The 25,572-nt window shown below is 41.5% G+C and overlaps 2 protein-coding genes across 3 annotated transcripts in view; one reads left to right on the top strand and one right to left on the bottom strand.

The window, feature by feature from the left end:
- Positions 1-7,373: 7,373 nt before the first annotated feature.
- GORASP1 (golgi reassembly stacking protein 1) lies at positions 7,374-18,197 on the top strand. 2 transcript variants are annotated; one of them, XM_061997158.1, is made up of 9 exons: positions 7,374-7,616; positions 11,518-11,598; positions 12,855-13,058; positions 13,747-13,833; positions 14,189-14,319; positions 14,814-14,946; positions 15,446-15,590; positions 15,935-16,081; positions 17,763-18,197. In XM_061997158.1, the coding sequence occupies exons 1-9, from the start codon at positions 7,554-7,556 to the stop codon at positions 18,026-18,028; spliced, it is 1,257 nt and encodes a 418-aa protein (XP_061853142.1). In that variant the 5' UTR covers positions 7,374-7,553; the 3' UTR covers positions 18,029-18,197. The 2 variants fall into 2 exon arrangements, with proteins under 2 accessions (XP_061853142.1, XP_061853143.1); XM_061997159.1 differs by lacking the exon at positions 7,374-7,616 and adding an exon at positions 8,859-8,929.
- A 5,361-nt stretch (positions 18,198-23,558) lies between these two features.
- Positions 23,559-25,572, bottom strand: part of WDR48 (WD repeat domain 48) — a 29,790-nt gene continuing 27,776 nt past the window's right edge. The window contains exon 19 of the mRNA XM_061996656.1: positions 23,559-25,517. Coding sequence (XP_061852640.1) covers positions 25,422-25,517 — 96 coding nt within the window. The 3' untranslated portion in view covers positions 23,559-25,421. The remainder of the gene's footprint in view (positions 25,518-25,572) is intronic.

Raw genomic sequence — 25,572 nt, forward strand, 5'->3', positions numbered from 1 at the left:
TGCTATCTCTACAGACAAGGGAACTGTATTAAAAGAACGTATACATTTAAATTTATGGTCTATCTTTGATGGATTTACAAATGTATTTCTAATAGGAAATTAGTTTCTCACAGAAACTTACACATATATATCTGGCTCCTACACCTACTCATGGACTAATCTGGCTTACTATTTGACACACACTGAACACACACACCCTGGCTTGCTCCAGTTGCTGGCACTACAGCCACACAACCCCCTGTGACCCATGGTCTCTATCCCAGCTGCTGGCACTTAGACAGAATCACAGAATCACGGAATCACAGAATGGTAGGGGTTGGAGATCATCCAGTCCAATCCTCTGCTAAAACAGGGTGCCCTTGATCAGGAGGCATAGGAACATGTTCAGGAGGGTTTGGAAGCCTCTTGAGAAGAAGACTCCAGAAGGTCTTGCAGCCTTTCCTCATAAGAGAGATTTTCCAGTCCCCTGATCATATTTGTAGCCCTCCACTGGATGGACTCTCTCTAGAAGTTCACTATCTCTCTTGAACTATGGAGACCAAAACTGGACACAGTTTGGGTCACAGACCTCCATATAAACATTACAGAGAGCCCCTCATCCAGGAGAATCATGAGCCTGTGCTGATGAGACACAGGACAGAGCTAGACAAGTGCACTCATCAGCAGTCTTTCACAGGTGGCCAACAACTTTTATCTTCTTATACCTCTACTTTCTCATGCTTGTTCCTCTCCAAACCTCTTTGATTCCTCCCTTTCCTCGCCATATGCTTCCTCTGCTTAACATTTCATGATAAGTCTCCCCAAATACCCCAAATCTCTTCCCCTGTGTCCCATTATGTGTCCTATATTCTCCAGGAAGCTGACCTGAACATCATCCTAATAAGCACTGTTCTACCAAGTACCACAGCTTAACTGCTGGAGCATTTCCAAGAGCTCTATTTGTCCAGGAAAAACCTTTGCCTTCCAACCTGAGCAGTTGTGGTAACACTGGCACAGCAATGGAGACAAAAGAATAAGTTGCTCAGTCTCTGCAAGCCTTGAGAATAAGAAAAATAGAAATATAAAACACACATTATGCTATACAGCTGTATTAAGTTTAGCTGCATGCTAGAGCTTTAGAGCTTTGGAAACACCAACACTTCTTTTACCAGTTTTAAATCATTATTTAATTTATATTAAATGGAAGTTCTCCCTTGTGAATGCAAGAGAGAGCTTGAAACTCACTAGAACAGCAAAATCCACAAAACTGGATACAACAGAATTCATGTATCTGCCTGGCAACTTCTGTGTGTAGAAATATCTTTATTTATGCTTCTCTAGGGTTACATGATTCAATCCTTTACAAGTTCTAAAGAAGTGATGCTCATTTCTATCTTTTATGTATGCTGGATGTATGAAAGTGCTGTCTCAATGGAGACACTGCTTTCAGAATTCCTGTTCGTGAGCATCCCATCTGTGTCTTCAAAGGGCTATAAACAAATATGCCTAAAGATCTTGACATAGTAAAATTTGCCAGTGAAGTGGATAATTTTGTCAGACACATAATCATTCAGGACTAAGTTCAATTGCTCACATATCGGCATCTCATGTCCCTGGAGATCCCACAGAGTATTTGAAGTAAGGACTTCACTCCCCTTTCCTTTGGGAGCTGCTTTTAAGCTGAGGCTTTACCACTAGCCCCAGCCCCTGCCAATGTCCAACACACCAAGCTGATACACACTGCAGTAGCTGTCCAGTGCAGAGAGGTGACCAACCTCTAGCCAGTAGAGTCAATCCTGTTTATCTGACTTACTGTGTCTGCTTTAGGTGAGCTGAACAATTTTCAACTTTGTAGATATCCATTCTCTGTAATGGTAGCTTTGATACCTAAGGCCCAAGTCCTTTACCTGCTTGTAGCTGTGTTGTAGCATCTGAGATGCCATACAGTATCTCATCTCACTTCCAGATACTGTTCAGAAAGGCAATAGTATCCTGTCATCCATGTGTCAGAACCAAGGGTCTTGTTTAGGTTCCTCAAGTACACCAAAGCACCTCATCTGGCACTGAAACCCTGTGTTTCATCACACTAATTAGGACTGTAGACATACAGGTATCTCATTGTTGACCTGAACACTGTCCAAATAAGCACTATTCCACCAAGTACAATAATAATGCCACCAAGTAGTTTCCAACTCAAAGTCAAGTTCACTTTTTTAAAATTCAGAACAGTTCAACCAATAAAATCATCTTTTGAAGTAAGCTCAACCTCTTTAAGAGAAGAACAAACCCATTTTTTCAGGACTATAAGGGTCATTAAATCGTCTGCACAAGTTCAAGATCAAATGAATGCCCTTAAGAACAAGTAGTTTAACCAGATTTGGTCTATTGGACTCTCTTCCTCTTATTTTTGAAAAACAGATTTCTGCAATCTGCCCTCAGTAATGCTTAGTTTTTCTTCCCAATTACTTTGATCAAAACATTACTGTTTGTTCAGGGTCAGCTTCTTTGGCCATCTTAAAATGCATGGAGACATATTATTCTACAAATATTTTGTATGGGTAATGAGAGAAGAACTAACTTTCTGCTAACATTTTAAATCATTCTTCATTTCTTAAACCTATTAAACTCATTCACAGAACTTCCCCTGAACTGCACTGAGTTCAGGCAGTTAATATTTGAAAACAGGTACTCCTTTGAAATTTTGAATTTGAATCTTTACTCCTTTACAATATCTGATGAGTTCCACAGAAAAACCTTGCGAATGAGGCCAAAGATGTGCAGTCACACTACACAATTCTTCTGCCATACTGAACAATCAGTTGTACAGTGGGGATGAGAAACCCCCAACTGTAAGCACTACAGCTGAGAAGTGCCTGTTTTCCTCCCCTATCTGGGAAAAAAAAGAACCTATGACGAACTCAGTTGCAGCTTTTGATACCTTATCTACATATCAAAATGTATTTGAGAACAGTCAGCACACATTTCACATATGAACTTCCATTTACATGGGAACCTTTAAAAAAGACTGATAACTGCAAGCCAGCTGCAAGTTGCTAAGCATACAAAGAACTATGGAAAACAAGCATTGAAAGTTTACAGTACTCTGCAGAATCTGTCAGTTCCATATTATATTGGTTTAGTTCCATTACCATAAATGACATTTATTTCACAATTCAGGATCTGCAAAAGCAAAGACCTCATGCAGATATCATTGTGCAAGAACGCCATAACACTACATTGTTTCTAGTGGCTTAAAGCCCTATGACAATCAGAACATATTCCTAATGCTAATTGTTTTGATTTCAACCTTGCATTACAAACTAGCTGCTTTTTACTGTGTACTGGTTTAATTAGAAAAAAGGAAAAGCCTCTGTTGACAAATTATTCTGGAGAATGCCTAAAATTCTTAGCCATTTACTAACAATAACACAATCCTGTTTACACTGTCTAACACACAACTGGCAGGACAAAACTTTAAAAGTAAGATTTCAAAAAGTATTTACAAAGAAACTTGGCAACAATTTTCCTCCACCAGTTAAGGTGTAGCCAGGTTTGATGCCATCAATATACGGGTAAGCAACTGTTGGACAGAGTCACAGATGTGGCCAGACAGTCTTTATCATGTATGTCATTTTTTAAATACAGAGCATTTCTTGTATAACACAATAAATGAGGAAAGAAGATCACAGAAAAAAGCAAAGGAAGAAGCAGCTTGAAATTCTTCTTAAGCTCCTTGTACCTTTTCCTCAGTAGGTCAGGATTTGCCTCTTAGTGGAGAAGTCTATAAGACTTGTTCAGAAAGCCTTTTAATTCCAGACTCCTTGCCTCTGGCATATTATTATACCAAAGTAATTCCAAAGTTACAACCAAATGTAAGTAGATCTCATGAAGCGGTATTATCTCAACCATTACTTTATTTTCCCACTGTAGAAAAAAAACCCCATTCTTCCTCATCAGAAAAATTTGGGATTGATGTAGAAATATCCACTAAAAAAAAAGAAAATCCCCAGATTTTATAGTAAATAAGAAATGTAATTTAGATAATGATAATCTTTGATACAATATGCATTAGCTTTTGCATATTCATATTTTCTTATACTTGGCTAAAAGTCTGATGATCTGATTTTACTTTCTAAATAGTGAGAACTTCTGTTTTGTTATGGATGAAATATTATTTATAGATGACTTCTTTAGATCCAGGAGACATTTTCAGCATTCTGTCCTTCATCATTTTTATCCATTGGCCATTTCATTAGTCCCTAGATTTTTCCTGGGTTTTTATCCATCTCTAAACCAGCTTCACAATCTAAAATCAAATTTTGGGGGAAAAAAAAAGTGGTAAATGTGTTAAATTTGGAGAAGTGAAGTAATGTCAAAACCAGTTCAACGAAACAATCCTCCTAATCCTTGAAATAAATGTAGAAAACTTCTCAGATTGTGTTCCTGAAATCAAATTTGTTCAGCATTTGACAGGTTGGAAAGTAAAATAGCAAGCTTTTCTCCTTTAGAAATTATATCTTTTAAAAATGAATTCTTTCTGCACAAAGGCACATTGAGAAATAATATACAATCCTCTACTGATACAGAATATAAATCTTCCATCAACTTGTGCAGGACTTCATCTCAGTCTCAACTGTGGCTGAACCTTGGGTCGCTTCTATGTGAGCCGCATGCTCTGTGTCTTTGTATTCTTTATCATCTTTAATAGCAGAAATAGCTACAAGTTAGTGTTCTCCTAAAACGTCTGAAATACTCTTGTGCTGATATTCTAGAAACACTCATGGAAATAGTCCAAATAAATCTTTAGTGTAGTGTAGAACCATCTTCAAGGTAGCTACAAGAGAAGAAAACTTAATTTCTCATCGCGAGAATACCATAATGTGACCACTACAAATTCTGCTGTGCAATGCTGCTCTTTAATAATTTATTGAAGTCTCTGAGCTTTGTCTAAGTTGACAAATCGAATATGCAATCACTGCTTAGGCATTAAAATAGCATGTGCTACAATGTCTTTCTAAATAATCAAAAATGTTTTTCAAAAGAATGGTCTGGGACAGATTAGATTGTTTCAGTAATTCTAGTCATAGCAATACTATTTTTGGTACTGTTTATTTAGCAAATTAGACAAAATATTACTTAAAATATACCTATATTTATCAAATCTCTTTTGGATTTCTTTTGTTCTACAATTAATTTAACGTGGGTAAGTGGATGAAATACCAGACCAAGAAAGTTGATATCACCAAGTTTCTAACTGTTGAAACTTGTGACAAGTAATCACAGAATCTTAAGGGTTGGAATGGAGCTCAAAAGATCACCTTTTGTGTGCATAAATAAGTTCCAAAAGACATCTTTCTTTCAAGCAGGAAGTTCAATATGCCTGTTTGTAGGGGTGTCACCTGATTCCTGGGTTCCTCCGAACCAACTGGGTAATTACCTATTCCTGCAAAGTCTTATTGTTCATTTTGTCTGCACAAAGGCTCTTTGACTTCCACCTTATTTAAGACAGATGCTCGAATGTGTTTCCTGCAAAGAAAGGTTCGGGAATGGGAACCTCCTCGCTGTCTTCCATGGTAAATGCAAACGTACATAATTCCTGTAGACTTTTGATTACGTCTCAAGAAAGTTTTCTTATTTCTGTTACTTGTGGAAATACAATACTTGTAGAAATACAATTCCACGACACACACTGCAGTTTTTCACTGTCACACCTGTTATAAAAGATGTTCTGAAGAAAAGGAATGTAAGAAAAAACAGAATTCTGTGATAAAGTTCCTAAATACACGTAGCAAGAAACACAGAAAAATATTTGGCACTTTTTTTTTTTCCCTGAAGACTTTGATGCACTTCTACCATATGGTCAACAAATGCAAAGCATAGATCTGCAATCACAGCTTAGAGATAACACCAGAAAAAAGAAGTTACTTAAAAAGGCTCCTGGGAATATTTTGGTTTCTTTGAAGAAAAATTATCCAGTATGTATGACTTTCAAGCATAAATAGTGACAGGAAATTTAAGAGTTTCAATGGGAAGCAAAGAGAGAGAATGGAGAAAGCAGTTTTGGAGGGTTTTTTTTTTCCCTCTTCTGTCTTTATGTGTCACCTTTGAATGACAGAAATTATGCTGATGGATCTTTTGGAAAAATGAAGTCTCAGGGGTGAGAGCAGTAACTACCAAGGAATTTCATTAAAATGGATGCTTTTATACTGGAATGAAAGTACTCATGCAGGAAAATAACTGGCACTTTAATTATAACAATATAATGATATTAATATAATAATGCTTTAAATGATTACTATTAGTTTGAAAATTTTCAGAACTTTTCCATTAATGAAAGGCAGAATCAGAATAATTCATCTCAAAAAAAACCATAGTGAAGCAGATAAGAAATTTCAGGGGAATGGTAGTATCAACACTTCTCAATAATTGTTAAAACACAAGGCTTCCTATGCCTTGACAAGCTACAACACTAGACCATTGATTTGCTTCTTCAGCTTTAATGCTGCAAATTGTCTCAGCTGGTGGAATATCTTTCTTGAGTGTAACACATAATATTCATCTACAAGGAGGAACAGAACAGAAATACCTGCTCTTCTGAAATGTGCAGAATATACACTGCTAAAAAAAGAATCACAGAATTCCAGAATGGTGGGGGTTGGACGGGATTTCTAGAGATCATTCAGCGCAACCCCCTGCTAAAGCAGTTTCCCCTTAATCAGGGGGCACAGGAAACATATCCAGCTGGGTTTGGAAACCTCCAGAGAAGACTCCACACCCTTCCTGGGCAGCCAGTGCCAGGGCTCCCCCACCTCAACACAAAACAAGTTGGTCGTGTTCCAGTGGAACTCCGTGTTCCAGCTTGTGTTCATTACCCCGTGTCCTGTCACTGGGCACTACAGAAAAAAAAGTGTCATGCCATCCTCTTGACATCCACCCTTTAGGTAGGCGTGAATGCTGATGGGGTCCCCCATCAGCCTTCTCCAGGCTGAATAGCCCCAGTTCCCGCAGCACTTCCTCATAAGGAAGATGCTCCAGTCCCCTGATCATCTTGGTGGCCCTGCACTGGGCTCTCTCCAGAAGTTCCCTGTCCCTCTTGAGCTGGACACAGGACTCCAGATGAAGTCTCGGCAGGGCAGAGTAGAGGGGGAGGAAATAGCAACCTCTTTCTAGATTATACTAACAGGAGAACAACTTTGAACAGGCTGTGAGAAACAGAACTGGTGTATTCGCTTGTCTGTCTGTTTGAAATGAACTCGTAAGCGACTCCGCTCCTGGCTCCGGCCCCGCCCCGCGAGGCGCGCCCCGCCCGCCCGCAGCAACGCCTCCATCTTGCCCCGCCCCCTCCCCGGCGCGAAGCGCGTCCCGCGTCACGTGCCCCGCCAGGCCGGCAGGGAGCACGGCGGATTGGGGCTCCCATCTCCTTCCTCTGTGTGTGCTCGGCGCTTGTTTGCTTAGGCCTGTGACGCCCTCAGCTGAGGGCGCGGCGTGAGAGCGATGCTCGTTGCTGCCGCCGCCGCTCCCGCTGCCTGAGCGCCGTGTCCCGTCCTGTCGCGTCCCGTCCCGCGGCGGTTGGCATGGGGCTGGGCTCGAGCTCCGAGGTCCCCGACGGCGGCGCTGAGGGCTTTCATGTACACGGGGTGAGGCGGCCGCTGTCGGGCCCGCGGTGGGGAGAGAGAGGGGGCGTCAGGGCCGTGAGAGGTGGTGGGCGCTGAGGCAGGTCCAGTGGGCGCCGAGGCGGGTTCCTGCTTCCTGCCTGCGATGACTGAGGGAGGGCGCAGTGGCCAGTGGAGCAGTGCTTGGAGCAGTGGGCCTGCCCGCCCCGGGCGCCCTGGGCCCCACCTGTTAGCTCCTGCCAGGGAACTGCCACGATGGCAACGGAGGAGTGGCCGCGGAGCTGTTGGTAGGCAGGGGGTGCCCGCCCGGCGCAACCTCACACGCGTCCCCGCAGCTTCCCCGGGCTCGGAGCCTCCACCTGCGATGTCTTGGCTGCCGGACTGCCGAGGGAGGTCTTTTTGTGCTGCTTTCGAAGAATTGGAAGTAGTTTCAGAACTGCATAGACCTCTCTCCCCACTCCCCTCCAAATTCCCTTCACTTGAAAACTTGACTAGTTTCTGTGAGAATCTTTACAGTGCCTTGCTTGGAGATTAATCCCTCTGTTCACCTGAGGGACAGTTTCTCACAGACGCTGTATGTAGGTGCAAATACATAGGCATAAATCCGTAGATACTGAAAAGACACAGAGATGAGATGTTGAGAGGCATGGCTTAGTGGTGGGTCTGGCAATTTGAGGTGAGTGGTCAAACTTGATATTAAAAGTCTTCTGCAACTGAAATGATTCTATGATTCTAAATTTGTCATAACTCCTCTATCCTGCAAATTATCTGCACACAGATTGGTTTAAGCTTGGCGCTTAAAGATAAGCAGAGGTATTGCTGGTTAACAGTTGTTGCGTAAGTTACCGTTTCATTTAGTTGGTGGTCTTCCTCTATCAAATAAGAGTGGAAATGATGTTGCCACATGCTGCTTTTCCACTTCATCGTCAGTTTGTGTTTCTCAATATGACAAGATATGTTTAGAGTACCAGTGTTGTTGTGTAATCTACTTTTATCAACTGCATTAACTCCATCAGAAATTACTATTGGTCATGAAATGCCTCGTCCTTTTACATTAAATGCAGGACACTGCTCAGTTTTCACTACTAGAGGATGATTTTGGTGACCTAGGGTATGTAGGAGACAAATTTTTTTTTCTTTCTCCAGGGAATTCAGGCAACTCTTATATGATGTCACTTTGAAAATAAAGTACTGCAGGATATTTTTCAGCCTACAGCTTCATGTGGGAATCCATATGGCATTCAGACATCTGAACAACAGCATCATGAGCTCCATAATAATTTCCACCTGCTTCTTCTTGTGTACATTTCCACCCTTGATGTTCTTTAAGTTTTATTGTAAGGCTTCTTGCACGTTATTTAGAACTTGGACGTAAACTTTTTAAATCTTTTTAATGTTTGGTTCAGTATAAGGTGCTGTTTGCTGTTGGTGTAGTTCAGGGTTGTGAGGAAAGCCGATACTTCCCACTCCAGTTGTGGTTCTAATGGTCAGTCTTGAGTGTTTAATAATAAAGCATGATTTTTTTTTTTTTACTGTAAAAGCTTTTGCTAAAGTAACTGTGCTATTACTAATGTATATTTGATGATTAGCATAGAGAGTTATGCTAGCAAAAGCCCCAATATTGATACAACTTTTTATTGATTATTTTTTTAAAGAGATACATATAGCAGCTAGGTAACACAAGACCAGATATAAGAAGCAGTGATTTTTAGCTTGGCTAGCAATGAACCTTTTAGTATAGCTGCTGTGTGGGTTGTAACTTAGCACTTACATTGTGGGGTGGCTTTCAGGAGTCAAATCCATTGCAGGTTAAGGGCTATGCTGCTTAGTTAACAAAAAGTAAAGTTATAAGCAGTGCAAACTGTTAGTATATTAGCAGTGGTTCCCTTAGTATTGTGTTGCTTTGTTAGTGTACTTTGAAGTGAGTGTACTCTCGCATACTCTTCATATATCAAGTTCTGTGTAACTGTTGGTGGGTGTTATCCTAGATTTCTTTTATTATATCAATTTTTTATAACATGGGGTTACAAGGTCCAATAACATCATAACCTTAGCCTAGTTCCATTGGCTGATAAACAGCACAACAGGGAATGTAGGCTGCAAGATTAAGAGCAAGCACATCAACTTAGAAAGCAAATAAATCAGTGTTGTGACCAGTGACTATTAAAGTAATATAATGAGTTAGGATTCATTTTCATGAAAAAAAAACCCAATAACAAACGCGAGATCTTCCAGAATAATTGTTGCCCTGGTCTCTGCTGAGCAGTGCTTATAACACATTTGTTCTAGAGTTTTGAAGTCAGATTTGTCATTCAAAGAATCACAGAATCATTTTGGATGGAAGAGACCTTTAAGGTCAAGTCCAGCCTTTATACCAGCCCTGTCAACCATTAGCCCATTTCCCTGTGTACAACATCCACCTGTCTCTTGAACAGCTCCAGGGATGGTGGAGGTGACTCCAGCACCTCCCTGGACAGCCTTTCCAATGCCTGACAACCTTTTCAGTAAAGAAATTCCTCCTCATATCCAGCCTGAACCTCCCCTGGCGCAACTTGGGGCAGTTTCCTCGTGCTCTATTGCTTGTTACTAGGGGGAACACACCAACCCCCACCTCGCTATAATTTCTTTTCAGGTAGTTATAGTGAGCAATAAGGTCTGTGCTGAGCCACCTTTTCTCCAGGCTAAACAGCCCCAGTTGTTCCTCATCTGAGACATGCTCCAAATCCTTTACTAGCTTGGTAGCTCATCTCTGTATCCTCTCCATTATGTCAACTGTTGTGCCTGGTGTTGGGTGCCAAGAAGGACTATCATGGTCTAACCCCAGCTGGGAACTAAACACCGCTACCATTTCCTCTCCTCTCATGCAGGATGAGAAGAGAGAATTGGAAGGGTAAAAGTGAGAAAACTTATAGGTTGAGATAAATACAGGTTAACAGGTAAAGTAAAAGCCATGCTCACAAGCAAAGCAAACCCATGTGCAGGCAGGTGTTCAGCTATCCCCAGGACAGCAGGGCTCCAGCTCACATAACAGTTATTTGAGAAGACAAAAGCCATTGCTACAAATGACACTTCCCCCAGCTCTATATGCTGAGCATCATGTCATATGGTGTGTTATATCCATCCCTTTGGTCAATTGGGGCAGCTGTCCAGGCTATGTCCCATCCCAATTTCTTGTGCACCCCAGCCCTCTCACTGGTGGGGTGAGAGGCAGAAAAGGCCTTGATGCTGCATAAAAGCACTGCTCAGCAGCAACTAAAACATTGGTGTGTTATCAACACGGTTTTCAGCACAGATCCAAACCACAGCCCCATACTCACTACTGTGAAGAAAATTAACTCTCAGCAAAAACCATTCCAGTGGGTTATAATGAAATTGCAATGTTGCAACTCTTCTTTCTTATGACTCTTTTGTACGTGAAGGTAGTCTTCTGACCAGTACTTGTGTTTAGCCATGCATTTGTAGTATCCTCTTTTAAGTGTTCCCATTCCGGTGTTCTGGAATCTAACTCTAAATTTTGTGTGTGTAAAAAAAACTAGCTGTGACGTAATTGTGGATTCTCAATATGCTCAGGCTATTTGTAGCATGGAAGAAAATCTTGAAGTAGTGCTTTGAAAACTAAGCCCTTCTCCAAAGTCATCAGTATATAGCTATTCTGTGCTCTATACTCTGAATCACAATACTTGTGTCTTATATGGGGTTCAAACTCAAATTTTTACAGCTTAATTTGGAGACTTATCGTTCATAGTTTTTAAAAAATAAGTTCACAATTGTGACCTGCTTCCAGAGGTCTGTCATTTGGTATCTTATCTCTGGGTCAACTCTAAAGTAAATAGTGCCTCCGTGTAACGATTAACACTGTATCTTAATCAATTAACACTGTAACCAGAGATCAACATATAATGAAAATAAAATATATGTTTTGCAGGTTCAAGAAAACTCTCCAGCTCAACAAGGAGGACTGGAACCCTTCTTCGATTTCATCATTGCCATAGGACACACTAGGCTTGTAAGCCTCAAATGATTTCATTGGTTGGGGTTTTTTTTTCCCTTGCATGAAGTATGAGTATTGTAATTATGAAAGGTAGAAGCCAAAGCTCTTGCAGGAATTAAAATTTTTCATATTGAACATTTTATATGGCATTAAAAAGTTAAAGTAAAGCTTGATGATGTTCAAAGTCTCCTCTCTGTCTGGATCCAAATTTGAGGAGTCTTATTGGTGCCTTTAGTCAACTTAACTTCTTAACAGATTAACACAATGTTTATGATATTATTCATTCATGCATGTTTTCTGCCACAAGGTGAATGTTGAACTGATTAGTCAATGGTAAGAGCTCAACATTTGTTTAAACAAATTTGTTTCAACATTTGATAAAACATGAGAAAGACTCATAGCCTATCTGCTGCTACTTTAATACTAGGAAAGCAGTTCCTGCATGTTGAGTTATGACAGAAAAGTTGTTTTGGTTTGTTGTTTCTTTTTTTTTTCTTTGTTATTTATTTGGTTTAAAAGGCTTGCAGTTTTGGCTATATAGAATCACAGAATCATTACTCTATAAAACTACCTGAACGGAGGTTGTAGTGAGATGGGTGTTGGTCTCTTCTCCCAAGTAATATGATATGAGGCAACAGCCTCAAGTTGTGCCAGGGGAGGTTTAGATTAGATACGAGGGAAAAAAATTCACAGAAAAGGTTGACAAACCCTGACACAGGCTGCCCAGGGAACTGGTTGAGTTCCTGGAGGTACTTAAAAGGCATGCAGATGTGATGCTAAGGGACATGGTTTAGTGGTGGCTGTGGCAGTGCTGGGTTGATGATTGAACTCATCTAAAAGGTCTTTTCCAGCCTAAATGATCCTGTGATTCTATGCTGCCCCCAAACAGTCTGTCCTTTCACAGTCAGTCTGCAATGGCTTTGAAGGGTTATTGGGTGAGGACTCGGATCAGAGGCATAAAGTAAAACATTGCTGCTTATTGTTAGGTTACATAATTGAGATCTAATATTGCTGATATTATTAAATAACAGTTATGAAGAACAAGAATGAGGCCATTAAAAAGTCATAGTATGTACTTCTGCAAAGGGACATGGTTTGACAGTACTGACTTCTTTCTAATAAAAATAAAATTTAGCTGCTGGGACTGATTGTGAAAAAGCCTAAACTTGGATGGTTTTTGTTCTTTGTATTCAAGTTCTGCCACAGGCATGACATAGTACAGGTGCAACTAAAAATAATGTTAATTATCTATTTCTTTCTGTGCTCTACAGAATAAAGAAAACAATATGTTGAAAGATCTGCTGAAGGCAAATGCTGAAAAACCAGTGAAGCTGGAGGTGTATAATATCAAAACAATGAAAATAAGAGAAGTTGAAGTGATCCCCAGTAACATGTGGGGAGGACAAGGTCTTCTTGGAGCCAGTGTGAGGTTCTGCAGTTTCCAGGGAGCCAATGAACATGTTTGGCACGTTTTGGTGAGACAGATTTCTTTGGTGGCTTGTTATTGTCCATACAACATTGTTTTAAAGTGTAACATTTAGAAGTAGCTTGTATCTAAAAGTGCAATACTGAAATCACACAGAAGAAGGGAACGGTTTGTCTGACCTATTTGAATAGGGACAAGCAGTGGGTGACTGTATCTTCATAGCAATGGGCAACTCTAAAATAACTCCATCCCAATTGGACGAAATAGAGTGTTATGGTGGAGGGAAAGTTATGGGAGGAATTTTTTTGTTTTTTTCCATGCTGGGTTGTAGAACTAATGCCAAAAGTACAAACATTCTGGCCTGACTGGTGTCTCTGTGTTGGGTAAACTTCATTAAATTCATATCAATTTTAAAAAAGCACCAAAAAGTTGTTTTAAGAGGGAAAGCTGAAAGAATAGAACTGAACAGAAAAGACAGTTATGTCTCTGGTTGTTTAAATAAATGCAACTTGTCAGTATCTTCAGAGTATCTGAGTATTTTGAATTGGTAGCATCTTGGTCTGTCTTAGCGTATTTTACAAGGTGTCATGCGTAGATGTGGACTGTTCAAGGACTTCCATTTTGTCCCATGAACAAAATGTTCTTTCCTTCTGTTGGTTTTTGGAGTTGGCTTTCTGTTTCGATGTTGGGGTAGTTTCTCCTGCTGTGAGTGAAGATGACGTGTCGCTCTTTTGCAGGATGTTGAACCTGCATCTCCTGCAGCTCTAGCTGGTCTCCAGCCATATACTGACTACATTGTTGGATCTGATCAGATTCTCCAGGAGGTAGGACACATGTTATTTCAAGTAGTGATTGTCTTCATGCCTGCCAAGTTTATGTTCTAGGGTTTGGTTTTTTTAATAAATCTAATTGCAGGTACATCAAATGTATGGGGATAGTGTTCAGGGATTTGAGGAGGTTGATGTTTGACAGATGATTTATGGTTGAGGTAAACATTATCTTTGTTTAATGTGATAATAAAGAAGTTGCCCCTAAAGACCAAACTACATTAGTGAGTTTTAGTCTGTCTCTGGGTTTTTAATATCTTATATTGAAGTAAATAACTATGTACAATGCTAACTTACTTCCAGCTCCTTGTCTTGCTTTGAATTTAATACTTATTACTTTTTTTTTTCTTAGTCAGAGGACTTCTTTTCACTGATTGAATCCCACGAGGGGAAGCCACTGAAGCTGATGGTTTATAACACTGAAGCAGATTCCATTCGAGAGGTAGTTGTGACTCCCAATGGAGCTTGGGGTGGAGAAGGAAGGTACTGATCTCCAGACAGTCACTGGCTGATGACAGGTTATATACTCAGAGAATGAGCTCCTCTTAAGAGTGTAATTACTCTTGATTTCAGCTGCTTGTTTTGAAATTAATCTCGTTTCCTTACACTAGTTACACAAAACTTTATCATTGTACTTAAAAAACTACTTTAGAACTAGGAATTAGGCATATTCTGGATCTAATCCTGTTTGAGTTGAAACCAGTGGCAAAACCTGTGTTGACTTCCCTGATAGCAGATTCAGAGGCAAACGTCCTGTTAAAGCACGAACAAAATCCACATCAGATTATGTATTTTGTAAAGATGTAAAAATAATCAACTGAAAGCTAAGCTCTGTATGTCTATGTGCAGTTGCAGAGTGCTCCTTGAGTGATTTTTGCAGCTAGATATTTCGTGCTATAGAATAAATACTCAGAGTCAGAATTCAAAATGTTTACTTGCTTTAAGAACACCTTTCTTGGTTTATTTTTCCTATACAGTTTAGGATGTGGTATTGGATATGGCTATTTGCACAGAATTCCAACACAGTCAAAGAAGCAGCCAGAAAGCAAACCACCTTCACCCTCACCAGAAGCTGGAACTCCCGTGCCATTGACTAATGGTTACACAGAGGTATGTAAGAAATATGGTCGTGTCTCTGGTGTGTTCTCTGGAGTTTCAAAGTTCTCTACTTGTTGGAACATTCACAGTACAGTCTATTTGAGTACAGCATACAACTTGGCTTGAATGAAATTGAGTTAGGTAAAGGGAAAGCGAGAGCAGGACTGACCACCAGTGGTGGCTGATACTTTTTGCCAGATATTTTCTTCCTGTTTTGAACATTGATTCAGCTGTAGCACCTAAATCGGTGGGAATCAACATTAGAAGAATACCGACTAGGAAATAAAATACACATATAAGAATTAAGTGTTGACTATTCTTCTGAGAACTTACTGTCTTTAAAAGGCTACATTGTAACATGTTCTGTCAGTGGCTTGACTAGCAGTTTCAGCATCCTAGGTTCTCTCTGGTGTACTTGGAGACTGAGGCAGAATGTCTTCGTGGGAATGCTGGGTTTGTGTAAAGCTTTCAATATAAAAAGATACTTTTCCTTTTTCTTTTGTTATTTCAGACTCCATTATTGGCACCTGTTTCTCAGAGTGACAACTCTGAAATAGTTACGAACTTGGATCATTCCTCAGATCAAGCAATGAGTGGTTATTCACCAGAAAGCTCACTTTCTCCTCCTCCCCCTCTCCAGAGAGTTATGGATCCAGGTACACTTAGGTGCTTTTTTTCAGCAATTCTTTAGTGGACATGTAAGTAAACTAATAAGGTTTTAAACAAGTTTGAGACTGAAATGCAGAACTATGAGCATTGGTGGTTGTTTTCCTAGAAGTTTTTGTCTTCACTGGATTTCAGAGCTGTAGAATTTGGCTACTATGAGCCTGACTGCAATTAGGGTTCTGCAAGTCTTTCCACTGGTGTCAGCTAACATTTAAGTTAATTTTATTTGCATTTAGTGGGCAGGGGACTTCACTAACTTTAGTCTGGACATAATGTCTTTTTGAATCTAGAATTTTGTGTTGTAGCTAAAACTAATATTTGCCTTCTCCTTCAGGATTTTTGGATATGTCTGGTATTTCATTTCCTGAACTCAATGACACGTCCAACATGTCTTCATCAGCTTCCTTCAACATGCCAGCAGAAGATGCTTTAGGAGGCACTGAAAAGTTAACATCAAACAATGATGCTTCTGCTTATTTTGGTAAGTGTGTTCAAGATTTCCTTTAGGCTTCTGACCTAATCTCTGGAATGGCACCAACTCATGCCTGCTCAACAATGTGATTAAGTCTGAATGGTTATTGGCTAAAATGAGATGGAAAAAGTAGCAGAGATCAGGTGTAGAAGTGGACAGAAACTAATAGACTTTTTTATATGATTATAGAATGTGTATTTAAATGAAAATGTTGATGATTCAAACTAAACTGACCTTAAAAGTAGCTATTTCTAAAATCAGTGTAAATGAGTCTTTGTACCACTGTCATGTCTTCACGTAAAGTGAAAACAAAATTCCAGTCATCTTAATCCCAGAATGGTGGGGGTTGGAAGGGACCTCTAGAGATCATCCAGTCCAACCCCCTGCTAAAGCAGGTTTCCCTCGATCAGGAGGCACAGGAATGTGTTGAGGAGGGTTTGGAAACCTCTTGAGAAGGAGACTCCACATCCTCACTGGGCAGCCTGTGCCAGAGCTCCCTCACCTGAACAGCAAGTTCTCCTCAAGATCAAGTGGAACTTCCTGTGTTCCTACATGCTACAGAAAAATAAAGACTGTCCCCATCCTCCTGACACCCACCCTTTGGGTATTTGTAAGCATTGATATAATCTCCTCCTCACTGATAAGATCTCCAGGCTGAACAGCCCCAGGTCTCACAGCCTTTCCTTGTCAGAAAGTCTCCAGTCCCCTGATCATTTTTGTAGCTCTACACTGGACTCTCTCCAGCAGTTTCCTGTCTCCCTTGAACTGGGGAGCCCAAAACTGGACACAGGACTCCAGATGAGACCTCACCAGGGCAGAGTAGAGGGGGAGCAGAACCTCCCTCAACCTGCTGGCCACACTCTTCTTAATGTTCCCCAGAATGCCGTTGACCTCATGAGGGCACATTGCTGGTTAGTGTTTATTTGCAGTCCCCCAGAACTCCCAGGTCTCTCAATCCCCAGCCCATCCTGGTGCATGGGATTGTTCCTCCCCAGGGTCACAGCCTCCTTTGGGCACCCATCCAGTGGCACAGGGCCCTCCAGTCCCTGGAGCACCTTCCCCCCTCCTTCACTTGGCCTTAGTGTCTGCAGGGTTCTTCTCTCAAATATTCCCACTCCTGTCTCCAGCTGAAGTTGCTGGGTTTTGTTTGGCTGCCCCTGCATCCCCTTTTTAAAATGTGCTGCTCCTGTCACTGCTGGGCCCAGCCTTGGCCAGCAGCAGGTCCATCTTGTAGCCGTCTGGCCTTGACTCTGTCAGACACGGGAAGCTCCTAGCAGCTTCTCTCAGAAGCCTCCCCTGCAGTCCCCTTGCTACCAAAACCTGGCCCCAGGAACCCAAAATGCATCTCTATTTAAAGAGAGATATAAATCTTCACACTATGGATGCCTTTCTCTTTTAAAAGGTGGGGTGACTAAGAGCTGTAGTCCAAAGCAAAGCACCTCTACTAGCATAAGAATACAGCAGACCAAATGGTTGGTAGTCTCTGAAAAACCTGTTGCACCATCATATCTTCTGGGTTTGGTGAGAACAGAGTAAACACAGCTCATATATTTGAGAGTTGTGAATCTGGTAACTTGTCTGTATGAGGCATCTTGTTTCAGCTGCTTTGTCTAACTGTATGGTACCCAGGGGCACTGCCTGCTAGCCTGTCAGTCTTTGGTTTTTTTAACAACAATTTCCATCTTTCCAGAAAATGCCACAGCTTTGGCCCCTGAAGATGTAACCCGGTATTCTGAAGGCTCGGTCAATCAGCCCACGTTGGATGATCTGCCTTCTGTTCCATCTTTACCTTCGTTTGCTCTTCCTAATGAAATTTCTGTGAAGACAACACTAGGAACTGTTCCTGACAACCCAGAAACAAAGCTGCTCTTGAACACTATTGAAAGCTCGTTAACTACTGCCCCAGTGAAACCAGATGATGAAGCAGTGTGTGAACAGAAACAAGAAGCTGCATGAGCTGATGAGTGACACGGGTGCTGTTTTTGTTTACAGACTGCCATGTGCTGTAATGTAACAGCTTGGAATATTTTTCTGATCTTGAAAGAATTACAGGTACTCTATTTTGTTAGTGTAGATGATATTATAGAAGAAATCAAGTGAAATACATATCTTGTTGTCTTTTCCAGTCATTGCTTAATGGATTGATCTGTGTTCAAACTTTGAAGGCTGTCAAAATTCACTGAATTAATACGGAAATTAATGCAGAAACAAGTTGGAGACTGACAAAACATCAAGTTCCTGAATTCCTGCTTGCCTCCAAATGCTCCTGAATGTATTTATGAAGGCACTCTGCCCAAACTGTGACACATTATGATGATTTTGTCAGTGTGATTGGTGGCATTTAAAAAAATGGTTTTGACTTGCTAGAAAGCTTTTCCAAGTGTACACCTCAGTTAAACAGTTCTTGTGCCTTTCAAGGCATTTCTTACCCTAGGATATCTTTATTCCTGCTTTGCAAACTGTTATTTTTCTTGTACCTTCTCTACAACTACTTTTGCAGGATAAGTACCACCACATGGTTTGAAGCAATAGCACAGAACCACATTGGTAGGTCCTGTCACTCACTTCAGCTTTTCAGGGGATCCTGCGGTGGGTCTCACAAACAAACTGAAATCAAAGATGACTTTAAGTCAGGCCAATGTGATTAATCTTTTCCCTGAAGTTGAATGTATCTTGGTTTCTGTAGTGACATAGAAATAGATTTTCTCTAGTTGTGCTTTTCTTTTTACCCATATCTGTTTTATAGAAATCATTACAAGTTTAAGACATGGGGATGGAACATGTCAGTGCAACATCTTCTGTTGTCTTTTGCTGCTTGTTTTGTTTTGTTTGCCCTTGTCTTCAAAGAGCTTCTGAATGTAATACCAAATATGCACAACAAATGTGGGCTATTTTATAGTCCTCAGGGCAGTGATTTATCCTGGCATTTTAAAGTGGCTGACTGGGAGTAACTCTTCCATTAACTGGTACAGTTGGTGTGGTGAAAACCCTTCATAAATTAAGAGAAGGGGGTACAAAGTTAGGTGTGTGTTTAAGCTATAAACTAGAATATACTTCTTTAGTACAATATTGTCTTATCTCCTTTTCTCTGCCCTGCCTTCTGCCCCGTGGTGCTTAGCCTATGGAGTGACTGACTGGGCTGGAATCTGGTAACAACTCAGGATGGGCTCTGGGGCACTGGGATCTGCCCAACAGCTCAGCTTCAGCCCATCCTGGTGCGTGGGATTGTTTCTCCCCAGAGTCACAGCCTCCTTTGGGCACCCATCCAGTGGCACAGGGCCCTCGCCGTGCTGCAGGAATCTCTGCTCCAGTCCCTGGAGCACCTTCCCCCCTCCTTCACTTGGCCTTAGTGTCTGCAGGGTTCTTCTCTCAAATATTCCCACTCCTGTCTCCAACTGAAGTTGCTGGGTTTTGTTTGGCTGCCCCTGCATCCCCTTTTTAAAATGTGCTGCTCCTGTCACTGCTGGGCCCAGCCTTGGCCAGCAGCAGGTCCATCTTGTAGCCGTCTGGCCTTGACTCTGTCAGACACGGGAAGCTCCTAGCAGCTTCTCTCAGAAGCCTCCCCTGCAATCCCCTTGCTACCAAAACCTGGCCCCAGGAACCCAAAATGCATCTCTGTTTAATTTATTTATTCACACTATGGATGCCTTTCTCTTTTAAAAGGTGGGGTGACTAAGCTGTAGTCCAAAGCAAAGCATCTCTACTAGCATAAGAATACAGCAGACCAAATGGTTGGTAGCATAACAGAGGGGTTCAGATGAGTACAGCCTTACATAAAATCAGTCCTCTGTCTTCCTTCATCTCTGCTGTTAGTCTGAAACACAAAACACAGTAGCCCTGAACAGGATGGTCAAAATATCTTTTGTTTGAAGAGGAAAGCCCTCACTTTAGGGAGTAGAACTAAGACATTTAAAACTCAGTCTGCTAAATGGTCTGTTAATAGTGAACATATTTTTCTCCCAGATTGCTAAAATTATTTCTTTTCTTACACCAACTGCTACAAGGGTGAACAGCCACACAGAATGTAAAACAGACATGTAATTGAGGCTACGGGTAAGTTTGTTCATTCTCAGAGCCTCTGAGCCTGAGGTCTGAATTCATCCTGGTGACCTATTTAGGCTTTTGCTTTTGTTTGTGTAGGACTGTTTTTGGCCCTACACCTTTCTCGAAACTAGTTTTAAGCTGATAGTAGCTCATTTACTTGATCCTGTACCATAAGCACATTTCTGAAATTGAAGAGCAGGGAATGTCATAGTAAAACTTGTATTGGCTTTCCAATGGCAGAGTAATAAATGGCTTAATACTGATGGCAGCTTGTGTCCAGCCCCCTTCCTGTTCACAGCCTCTGGGAAGGGGAGGAGGGTATTTTTTTCTGTGTAGGGAGACTCAAATCTTTTTTTATAACACCCAAATGAACAGTGGTCCAACATATGCCCATTTAGGAAACCACGGAGTTAAACCTTTAGTAGTTCTATGTTGTATTCTTCCAACCTCCAATTTTAAATAATAAAGGCTAAATGAGGCAAAAAGTTTAACCTCCTCAAAGTCCTTTTCTCTTGACAAGTTGGGAGACTACCTTTTGATATGCCTAAAGCTACCTTCCTGCTGAAACAGAAGTAGAAAATACTCTCTTACTCCTCTGTGCAGAAGGGAGGAAGCTGACTAGCATTTATTTATTCCAAAACAAGATGTAAGAGTGATAGAAGCTCCTGAACGTGTCTGGCTTCAGAGGATCCAGTTCTCCTTGAGCTGCAGGCCTTGGCTGCTGCTGCTGCAAAGGTAGACAGGAGTAGAGCCGCCCTCCTCTGATACAGACCGTATGCTGCAGATCAGGCTGGAGCATTTGTGATTGTCCCACTACTGCTGCTTTAATTTGAGGAAAGTAGTATCATGGGGCAAAACAAAGGGAGGAGGGGAGTTTGTGCTTACTGACTTCAAAGGATGGATGCAGTGAATGTGTAGCTTGACACTGCATGGAGAGGAGAAATGATCACTCTACAACTCCTTGAAAAGAGGTTGGAGCAAGGTGAGGGTCAGTCTCCCAAGGAGTGATAGGACAAGAGGAAATGGCCTCAGGTTGCACCAGGTAAAGTTTAGATTGGAGCTGAGGAAGAACTTTTTCCCTGAGAAGGTTGTCAGTCCCTGTCCCAGGCTGCCAGGGAGGTGGTGGAGTCCCCGTCCCTGGAGCTATTGCAAAGCTGTGTGGCTGAGGTGCTGAGGGCCATGGCTTAGTGGTGGGCTTGGCATTGTGAGGGGAGGGGTTGGACTTGATGTTAAAAGTCTTTTCCAACGAAAATGATTCTATGTGGCTTGTTCAGGTGAGACAAAGCAAAACTTCCCAACTCCAGCTGCTCTCCAACAGCACTAGTCAAGCCTGAAGCTGGGAGTCTGGTAGATATGACATCCAAGGAGTCTACCAGCAGCTTGAGGATTTGGCACTCTCTTTTGAGCCCTGTCTGACCCAGAGGAGCCAGAGCCCCTGGGGGCTGCAGGTGGCTGAACATGGGATGGGCACTCAGGCACTGAGACCTCCCTCCATCCAGAGGGTCACAACTAGCAAAGGCCAAGAGCAAGTGGATCAAGCCTTCTCTTTGAAAGGAATTACTTCATTCATGGGAACTTCAGACAGCACAACCGCGTAGTTGGAACAGTTCTAACCCCCCAAAATCATGGTAAGGAAATAACCATCCTAGAGATCACTGTGCACAGATGGTTACGAACAGCATGACAGATGCTGAATTAATTCCATCTGAACTTGGAATATGTGAATGAATGTATTTAGTGTCTTTAAGGTGAACAACTATGGGCAAGAACTCTAGCAATACCAAATTCAGGCACTGAAGACTTCATTTTTCCTTCTTAAACTTCCACAGCAGGCTTGACGGTTTGCTGGATCTTCTGCTTTTCTATTCCAGGCTCAGTTCAGAAGCTGCACTTTAACTGAATACCTCTCAGCTGCAACTGAGGAACAGTGCAGGAAGACAGACTGCAACAGTGAGTGGAAATCACACCTGTGATGTGTGCCTCTGTACTGATGGGCTTGAATGATGACATTTCCAGCTGCTTAGGAGTTCCAAATTTAGTCTCACCTAGCCCTAAGGATTACAGAACTAACAAGGGAAGCAGGACAATTCCAGCACCTCTGTGCTGCTTTGCCATGAATTCAGCAGAAAGGGAGAGCAGCAGAGGCTACCTCCCAGGGAGAAGCCTTTAATCCTGCATCCCCCTCACCACTCTTCCCCTTCTCTATCTTCCCCCATCACTGGGTAAATACTTTCACCTCCAAGCAATTAGGAACGAACTCCTCAACCACTGCCTCTGGCTGGTGAGTGAAAACAGCTACAGGGTCACTCACTACATTTGATTTGACTGTACTGATCTGTCACTTCCTGGGCACTGCCACTCATGTCCACACACCCTCTCTCTTTGTTTTTGCCTTAAGCAAACACTGTTTTGCATTGGTTCTGCTGTGACAGTAATTTGTTTGGTTGAAGCTGCATTTCTAAGTTCAAAAAGTAATTACACATTCCTCATCCCATAAAAAATGGGTAAAACACAACATCCTCAGCAAGAGAGGGGGCACGTCCCACCCTGTCTCTCATCAGTACCTCTGGTCTGTGTGATGTTTGTACAGCTTCACACAGAAAAAAATACCACCTTGTACAGGAAACTATGGTGGTCAGTCACTTTCTTGACATTTAAGTGTGCATGTGCTTTTAATAGCTGTAATGTAGCTGGGTGGTCACTCCACCTGGCTCTGTTCAAGTTACCAGCACATCTACAAGTGCAAGCTGAGGTGCTTAAAGACAGCTGCTAAATGGCAACTGCAGGAAAGTTCTAGGGAAGAAGTCTGAATGAAAGGGGACCTCAGGTCCTGCACCACAGGACCATTACATTGGAAAAGGCCTTCAAGATCATGGAGTCCCACCACTCATCTCACTGCCAAGGCCATCTCTAACACTTGGCCCTCAGCCCCACAGTAGCAGAATCCCTCCAGGGATGGGGATTCCCCACCACCTCCCTGGGCAGCCTGGGACAGCGTCTGACAACACTCTCAGAGAAAAAGTTCTTCCTTAGCTCGAATCTAAGCCTCCCCTGGTGCAACTTGAGACCACTTCACAGCTTCTTACAGGGCTATAACCTTTCTAGATCCAGAAAGCTCAGGGCTGGGTGGCATAAGTCACTCATAGCAGGGCTGGCATTTCCTGTTCTGCTCCACTGGTGTTTGCACACAATAATTGCACAAAAGTACCTGGTGCCCATGTGAAGGGCCTTACTCAAACACCTGCTCAGAGGTTGCAAAATTCTTACATCCAACTATATTACAAGATCACCTTTAAGAGACTTCAAGGCACAGACATGTCTTCAGCTATTCCTTTACTTGAGGCTTCAAAGGACTGAAGTTCTTGGTAGTACAACCATGAGGTGGCAAGGGTCCAAGCTCTAAAATTGCATAATTGGTCCAATACACACAACAGCTGGGAAATATTTTAACTAAAGCCTTTTATTCTATACAACTGTGAAACATCATTTACCCTTCTGGCATTGTAGACTCTTCTGTCAATCTTTCCTGAAACTGTGTTTCGGGATGGTTAGAGAAAAAACAAGAAAAATTACAACCCTGGCTGATTTAAATCCAAATTACTGGGAGCAATTCCAATGTATACAATGGGACAGCAAGACAACCAGATAAAATCCCCAAACCCAGACAGTGTCTATTGGAACAAGTGTAGGCCCTTGCTATTAATAAATACAAGTAAAAACAATTCATCACTAAAAGTTACAGTTCTGTTTAAGCATTTAATTCACAAGTATCACCAACGTTGTGCAGTTACAGCACAACTGTGTCAAAATGAGCATACACAGACATGGGGATTAAGAACTGAAACTGACTGAAACAACAGGGAAAATGACATGCTGGCTTTGTTCTGAACCATATTTTAGTTGAAGCAATGGGTTTGTTAGCTAAGAGTGCAGAAGGCAATGTTCTGACTATTTATTTTTCCCAAATAAGATACGATGAAAAATATTTTCCTTTTTGTTTGACCAATACAATCCCAGTAAAAGAATTTATTGGGATGTCCTTTAGGCCTCAACCTAAATCTTGATAGCAAGATGGGCGAGAGCATATGTCTCCTGAAGAAACTCAAATAATATACTGCCCTTGGAAGGCACTTGTGCTTCTGCCTCAGACAAGAGTCATTTTTACACCATTTCTTTACTAGGATTTGTCATTTGTCCTGGCTGCCAATGAATTTTTTTTCTGGGACAGCCCCCCCTCTTCTCATGAAAAGCTGAAATGCCTTTACCCCCTCCCCCCAATAAGTTAAACTCTATAAAAGACTACTCTGAGTCTATGACAGTCACAGATTTTTAGAAATAACAGTGAAAAGAAGATCTGCATAAATCTCTAACAAAAGAACAACTTCATATAAAACTTTGGAAAATAAGAGTAAGTATTTTTATATCATGAATATGAAACCTGCTGAGAAGTTTCCAAAGTTTAACATCAAACATAGGAAGTTCCGTTTAGAACGGTCTGAAGTTTTAACACAGTATCACGTAGTTTTGGAGCAGTTACCAAAAAATCAAGCTAGTGTGTCTTTAGAACATCTAGGACACGGGGCAGGAAGTAGTTGCATTTTTTTTTACTTAAATCTCTTTAGGTTGCTGGAAGCATGTTCACTCTATTATGATGCACAGCATCACCCTGCTACAAGATTTATCTAGTGTTCTCCATGTGAACACCTCTCTAAAGCAACAATCCTGCTGCAGTATTAAAGCAATTATATCGTTAACTATTTGCTATGAAATACCTATTTTCTGTGGTTTTTCTTTTCCAAATTTCTTTAAGAGGAAGAAATGTTTGAATAACCTGTGAGAAACTCTTGCAGGAACTTCATGAATGGAATGTACTACAAAATACCTTGTGTGCATTTCTGAATTACACTGTGAACACAGCGACTAATATGGCCAAAACGGGTTTCATATCAAGCATGAGCAGATGAAGATATTATGTTCTGGAAAAAAAAAACAAAAAGGAGGAAGCAAAAGTCTGCACTGGGTTATCGTTATCATCCCATTCTCTGTACACCTCACACAACACGAACTGCTCGGGAACTTCCCATCTCATTGGCTGAGACTAGGACAGATTTAAACTAAAGTCATATAGATTTGTTTTTCCTCTATATTACAGATCTATTAGTCACTTCAATTAAATGTATACTTTCCATCCATACTGAGTCATTAGAAGTCTCATCTACCTTAGGGGTTCAGTGGGCTTCTCTAGTACTAACTCTTGGAACAAGTACAGTACAGTCAAGCAACCATTTGGATCCAACTGCTCCCTTCACGTTGATTTCTGGCGATAATGAAGCGTCAGGTCACCCCCACTCTTCCAAATGAAGTGCTTTACAGTTCGAAGGTCCATATTTGGATCCAAAACCTAAACAGTAAAAATTCATCTTTTAGTCTGCTAGACTGTCAGAAATTCAAAGATT

Source organism: Colius striatus, chromosome 5, assembly GCF_028858725.1.
Source record: "Colius striatus isolate bColStr4 chromosome 5, bColStr4.1.hap1, whole genome shotgun sequence".
Classification (NCBI taxonomy): Eukaryota; Metazoa; Chordata; class Aves; order Coliiformes; family Coliidae; genus Colius; species Colius striatus.

Coding starts and splice junctions, on each gene's coding strand:
- GORASP1 (XM_061997158.1), top strand. CDS start 7,554: ATGGGGCTGGGCTCGAGCTCCGAGGTCCCCGACGGCGGCGCTGAGGGC. Junction 7,617..11,517: donor AGGGCTTTCATGTACACGGG/GTGAGGCGGCCG, acceptor TATGTTTTGCAG/GTTCAAGAAAACTCTCCAGC. Junction 11,599..12,854: donor CCATAGGACACACTAGGCTT/GTAAGCCTCAAA, acceptor TGTGCTCTACAG/AATAAAGAAAACAATATGTT.